Here is a 6,869-nt window from a genome sequence, read left to right on the forward strand (position 1 = left end):
TTTTGAATATCCTTTACGTGCCCTACAAAGTAATCTATTCAGATATAAAACAATATAGGTAACCGACAAGCTGCTTCACCTGAGCGGACAGTCCTTTGTCTACCTAATACAGTATAATACTCCATATCGATTCGACAACTGTGATGTTCTTAAAGGATATAACGCTGGAAATAATGGGAATTTCTTTATAAATACATAAGAAAAATAGAAAAACAGCAATAAAAAAAGAAGATAAATATCATGAAGGTTTAATTGGCACTGCATGATTGGTCAATTTATTTATTATTAATGAAAATCGTTTGTGCGCGTTTCTACACATAGTGGCCTCTGTTTTGACTTGCTTGCAACACGCTTTTACGTGTATCGTACATATAATGGTCCATTGGTCCTCAGATTCATCAATCGCATAGGACCTAGGTGTTTCAGCTTCCACCAGAGGAACCGCTTTTTCTATCCTAGATTTACGAGTAAATAGTTAATATTAAATAATTTCATCATTTCTAATTCAATTCAAAAAAAAAAAGAAGTGGTATAGAACTATTTTTTATTTCTACGGTAATATTACATTTGTGCTGTGCCTCCGCGATAAGTACCTGATCTATATGTAATTGTTTGCTGAAATGGAGCTGTATTAGTATGTTATATTCACTTTTATAAACAGTAATACATGAAACTGTCTGTTCTGTAATAATGTTATTTTTAGTAAGATAAGATTAACATTTTTATTCGTAGGAAATGTTTTGGTAGGAAATAATCTACTATATATATATATATATATTATACACACATCTGTACTAGACGTTAAGGCTCTATTACATAATAATACCAGGTGAGTATTTACATCTTTTGAGATTTTTATTTATTGTCGTTTATTCAAATTTTAACTTTGATCGTGAATTTGGACAAATAGTGTCTTCGCGCGCGCGTATATAATGTATGCAAACATTTATTTTTTTTTAATATAACAATAAACGGATATAAATAAAATTGTTATATTAGAATAAAATATTTCAATGTCACGTACGACTATATGAAATTAATATGGATACACACTACGAATTCTTAACTATGAGCATTAATTATTGTACAGTTTGGTGTTATAAAAATAATGAAGTTAAAGAGTGCATATGGAGCATGGGGTATTCTTCGAGGTTCGTAATGAGTTAATGGATCCTCCCCATCATATATACATAGATACAGAGAGAGAGAGAGAGAGAGAGAGAGAGTCTAGTGGAAGCCGGTAGTATAGCTTACAGGCTATAGGGCCACAGTGGCCACACAGTCCTCACTCCTCACTCCTCAGTCCTCTAGGTTCTACTGGGTTATACTGGCTCTGTAGCGCGATCTGCCCGGCAGATGGTTCTTGTCTCTTTTACGGAGACATCGTTCACCACTGCGCGCCTCAATCATTATACTTACGCAATAGTCGTGAAACCTACGCTAATAATTGTGCAACTTTTTGAAATAAAGTGAGTTTTTTTTTAACTGATAAAGTTCTCAAAATAAATATCATGTCATTGACCCCATGATTACACGCTAAATTACCATCAGCAATTTTCCAATTAAATTCAGTATATAAAATGATGAAAGTTCTCTATTCTCATCGTTTACACAACAATATAAAATTTCAATAATGACTTTAGGAATAATCTTACATCACCTTCTTCTGTTATACTTTAAAGTTTTCAATTTGACCTCTAACAAATAATGATCATTTTACATCAGAAATTGGTGATAATCCAGTTTTTGCTCTCGAAGTATATGATAAGATAAATAGAGAAGGAACAAGCGCGTACAGCTGCATAAGTATATATATATATATATATATATATATATATATAACTCAAAGAATTTATCTAATGAATTGGATGTATATATATATATATATATATATAGATATCATGACGTTTGTTATTCGAATTCTCTTTTTTTATCTCGAGTGATTAAATAATAACTGTGTTCATTCTTGTCTAGGCTCACCACAGACGACTATTTTATAATGGAGCTTGGTTAGTGATTAACGTATAGTTGGTGTCATTTGTCAGTTAGAAGAAATTATATACTTGTGAAGCATATTGTTCCAAGTTGAAAGGAACCGTCGGACCAATCATTCTTTTTGCCGAGTTGTGTGAAAGTCACTTGCCGTGCAATCCGTTTTAGGATGAAGAGCTTCTGGGCTTTGGGATTGGTGTGCTTGGCAATCTGCCAAGTCGCAAATAGTTACAGAATTTTGGCGGTGTTTCCTCTCCATGGGAAGAGCCATTCTGTCATGACGCACGCCTTGGCCAAGGGTTTGGCCAAGCGTGGACATCAGATCGACGTCGTCAGTCATTTTCCATTGGAGAACCCAATACCAAACTACAAAGATATAAGCATAAAGGGCTCAATACCGGCTGTGGTGAACAACATATCAGCCAACGACATCGACCAATTCAATCAAATCAATGTCAAACATTTCGTCGAAATGGCTGGAAATCAAATTTGCGAATTGCTAGGTTTACCGCAACTTCAACAAATTATCAAAAATCCTCCAACCGATCCGCCCTATGACCTCGTTATTACCGAGGTGAGTACACTATACTTTTATCATCGTCGTATAACACGTGTCAAAGCGTGAGAAATTTATTCTTCGGGAGTCTGGTGGATTCGGAGTGGGCAGAACCTGTTTAGGACCGCTTCCTAATGACTGCAGGCTTGTCAAGTGATTCAGCAGATTGGAGTGACCTTGAACTATACACAGCAAGATATTTTCACGAGCAATAGCAAAATAGGAATGATTAATGCGCGAGTCCATTATACTGGAGCATCGTCTGTCGCAAGAAATGTTTTAAAGATTTTATTACAAGTCATGTTGTTGGTTTATATCGATTCATTGATAACTGACAACGTGACTGTATTATTATAGGAAAATCATCGCTCGAGAGATTACACTTGGCTATCTCAGCTCAAATCTGTGGAGAGTATTAATTATTTTTGATATATATAATTTATTGCGGCCTGTTTGCCCAACCAACAATTATCTCGAGAAGGCAAATTTTATTCTCGATGATGACAAATAGTATTGTAAACACTTTTTAAGAATAATTTTTTTTTGTTCAATATTGTTTAGCACATATATTGCACAAGAACCAAAAGAGAAGTTCAAAATGAATAATACACATATTTTATAAGGATCCGTTGATCCGTCTAAACTATATATATATTAGGGTGGTCGTTAAAAAAAATTTTTTTGACGGATCCCCAAAAATTACTAGTATTTGATGAGAAGCCACCTGTGGCCTGATAAATGATGGAAACACGTGCCTCATTGCGATCAAATATAATTTTCGAATGATTTTACAGTTTTTCGCTGATAACTCATGAAATATTCGATTCTATGAAAAGATGCATATAACCTTTTCTATGAAGAATTAAATTCTACATAATAAAGGTTCTATACATTTTACTTGTAGAATGCATACTTATCGAGATATTGCTGAAAAATCGATCCTCTTGTTCGTTTATACACATTATATTGATATGTTTATATGAATAATTATTTTTAGTTTACCGTACAATTAACATATTTTATTAAATTGAGAGAAATAAAATGTATAACTACAGCGAAATAAGAATAACTACTCATATGAGCATATGTCAATATAATGTGTATAAACGAAAAAGAGGATCGATTTTTCAGCAATATCTCGATTAGTATGCATTCTAGAAGAAAAATGTATAGAACATTTATTGTGTAGAATTTAATTCTTCAGAGAAAAGGTTATATGCATCTTTTCATAGAATCGAATATTTAATGAGTTATCTGCGAAAAACTGTAAAATTCTTGGAAAATTATATTTGATCGCATTGAGGCACGTGTTTCCATCATTTGTCAGGCCACAGGTTTCAACCACTGTAGTTTCTCATCAAATACTAGTGTTTTTTAAGGATCCGCCAAAATTTTTTTTTTTTAATGACCACCCTAATATATATATATATATATCGGATGATTTTTTTCGACAGGTGTTTGCAGCTCCTTGTTATTTAGCATTTGGCCAATTGTTGAATATCCCAGTAATCGGCATTGTTACGTGCTCCAATCTCGATTGGCTGAATTATCCAACTGGAAATCCAATGAATCCTGCATACATGCCCAGTCTCTTTTCCACGTACACTCAAGAGATGAATTTCTTGGAACGTTTAGCAAATACCTTCATGATAACCGCGATAATAGGCCAGGTGAATTATTACTTTGGCTATCAGGATGAAATCGTGGAGAAATATTTTGGCCCTGGATATCCTCCGGTCAACGAGATGCACAAGAATCTATCGCTCGTTCTCGTCAACTCTCATCGAGCTTTGAATGGAATCAGGCCACTGACTCATTCGGTGGTCGAAGTCGCTGGTCTTCAGTTCAAGGACGAACAAGCTCCGCTCCCAGCAGTAAGAGCCCTTATTTATTATTATTAATTTGTCATTAAGGGTCCACTTGAAATGATTCGTAAAGAAAATCTTTCTGTCGAGCACAGGATGTTCAGAAATGGCTGGACGATAGCAAAGAGGGTGTGATTTACTTCACTTTTGGATCGATGGTTAGATTCGAAACTTTCCCACCTGAAGTTGTCCGAGAATTCTACGGTGCCTTTGAAAAGGTGGCTCCTATTCGCATACTCCTGAAAGTTGCGAGGAAAGAAGATTTGTTGCCAGGCCTGCCGAAAAATGTTATGATCAAACCATGGTTCAGTCAAATTCCTATATTGAGTAAGTATATCTATGCCTACATCACAACGATATTTATTCACTTTTCATTTCTAATTATAATCCAATCAATATTTCCTCCATGATTTCTCAAAGGGCATAAGAACGTCAAAGCATTTATAACCCACGGTGGTTTGATGGGAACGCAAGAATCCGTGTATTGTGGTGTTCCCATGATTGGTATTCCATTCTTCGGTGACCAGCACGTCAATGTAAAAACCTATGCTAGACGAAAAATAGCTATAGCATTCGAATCCATTCAGGATGTGACTGCAGAAAAATTGGCAGATGCGATTAAGACCATTGTAAACGATCCAACTTACAGGTACTGTAACCTTATACATTACGTTCATCTTTCTTCCTAGTTTTATTAACTAATTTCACTCTTTTTACAACTAATAAGATAATTCTAAGGCCACTTTGATGTATGTTCTTATTAAAAATTCACGGTTGTGTGTGTGTGGTCTCGTTCTGGGAGAAAATAGAATTTGTCGGAATATATATAAGAACAATCCTCACTTTCATTTCGCTTCACAATTATATTGATTAATTTCTATAATTTTAGCGCAAATGTGAAAGTTTTATCGAAACAACTTATGGATCGACCAATGAGCGCAATGGACACTGCGATTTACTGGATCGAGTATATCGGCAGACACGGAGCGACTACCCTGCAGTCACCCGCAATTCGTTTGACCTGGTGGCAGCGTTATTTACTCGATATCTTAGCACTAGTCCTAATCACACTCTACGTAGCCGTGAAGATTCTGTGCTTCGTGGTAAAAAAAGCAGGGTGCTTCGTTTTTGGAGCCAAATGCAGCAAGAAGGAATCGAAGGCGATGAAGGCCAAGAAGAACAAATAAGTCTCTAGAAAAATTGCCAATAATTATAGAAGAATTTTATGCACTCGTTACAATCAGTACCTCGTTTCGTTTTATGTCATAATTGACAGTGGAAAAAGTCACTTGAGAAAAGAAATGCTGGGCATTTTTCACAGAAGATAATAATATCAATCATGAACATTTTATATCTTAAGTAATAAATATTTTTTTACAAAATGTGTACGAACAAATATTGTAAAATATATGAACAAATATTTCCTTATATGCTTTTATCACTTTCAATTTATTTCTCACAAAGATGTAATACCTATTTACTAAAAAGGTTAAAGTGGCCTTGAAGAAGGTTCTTATAATCGTGAGAGAGGCAAGTGGATGCGCGCGATGTAGCAATTACGAGAGGTTAAAGTATCTTTAAGGGTATACATATATATATAGGAATGCCCTACAATCATCGGCTATTCGTCTCTGGCATGGTTGTAACATGCACGCCTTGCTCAAAATCTTCATGATATATCCCAAGAGTTGGCTGTTCTGTCATCTTTACTGTGCTGACATGTATATGAATGGCCTGCAGCCATCCGAGTAGTTATTCCATATGCTTACCTAATTAACGTCCTCGTATAAACTATAGTGATTGGCATAGATGATAATTATATATATACCAAGATCAATCTTTCACAAGTTCATCGCTTCTCCTTCAAAGCAAATCATAATTACACCCTTGGCCCAGTTTAATCTTCAATCTGAAAACTTGGAAAAGATTTTCATTATACCAAACCTATATATCAATAAATAATTTATTATCAATTGGTTTTTATATAATTGCTATATAATTTTATAAATAAACTTGTTCTATATCTATATAGTATATCAGTCGTATGTAGCTCTACAGTAGATTTATTTATCATTCATTATTATACGTAGTGAGATTTTCCTCGATGCGCATGCAACCTTCTTAGATTAAATTATATATCACATCTTTTCCCGTATCGCTCTAATTTTATTCCAACACAAGTTTTACTTGGTTATTCGATTATTATACTATTAAATAGCTGATGCTGTTGCAACATTATTATAGTATCTGGAATTCATCGCGTTATGTAATCATGTTACGCGATGCAAAATTGTGTTCAATTATGAAATATCTCGTGAACCGTAGATCAGGGATTCTGGTTACCGTCATTGCACTAATGGTACTTGCGCGCACGTTAATAGTTAGACGGCCATTCAGACCCTTCCACTCTCCATCTACGCATTCAGTGCAGTTGGTCGAAAGTAGTGCTTTTTTAT

At 34.8% G+C, this 6,869-nt stretch overlaps 1 protein-coding gene across 1 annotated transcript; it reads left to right on the forward strand.

Annotated features, from left to right (window-relative positions):
- The first annotated feature begins 1,310 nt into the window (after positions 1 to 1,310).
- LOC136775580 (UDP-glucosyltransferase 2-like) lies at positions 1,311 to 5,841 on the forward strand. Its single transcript, XM_066730492.1, has 6 exons — positions 1,311 to 1,469; positions 1,975 to 2,566; positions 4,003 to 4,422; positions 4,509 to 4,740; positions 4,834 to 5,062; positions 5,303 to 5,841. The coding sequence occupies exons 2-6, from the start codon at positions 2,162 to 2,164 to the stop codon at positions 5,598 to 5,600; spliced, it is 1,584 nt and encodes a 527-aa protein (XP_066586589.1). The 5' UTR covers positions 1,311 to 1,469; positions 1,975 to 2,161; the 3' UTR covers positions 5,601 to 5,841.
- The last annotated feature ends 1,028 nt before the right edge of the window (positions 5,842 to 6,869 follow it).

The sequence above is a fragment of the Prorops nasuta genome, unplaced genomic scaffold (assembly GCF_024137725.1).
Source record: "Prorops nasuta isolate Cenicafe-Biocafe unplaced genomic scaffold, Cenicafe_Pnas_1.2 PNAS00008, whole genome shotgun sequence".
Classification (NCBI taxonomy): domain Eukaryota; kingdom Metazoa; phylum Arthropoda; class Insecta; order Hymenoptera; family Bethylidae; genus Prorops; species Prorops nasuta.

Coding starts and splice junctions, on each gene's coding strand:
- LOC136775580 (XM_066730492.1), top strand. CDS start 2,162: ATGAAGAGCTTCTGGGCTTTGGGATTGGTGTGCTTGGCAATCTGCCAA. Junction 4,741..4,833: donor CAGTCAAATTCCTATATTGA/GTAAGTATATCT, acceptor GATTTCTCAAAG/GGCATAAGAACGTCAAAGCA. Junction 5,063..5,302: donor GTAAACGATCCAACTTACAG/GTACTGTAACCT, acceptor CTATAATTTTAG/CGCAAATGTGAAAGTTTTAT.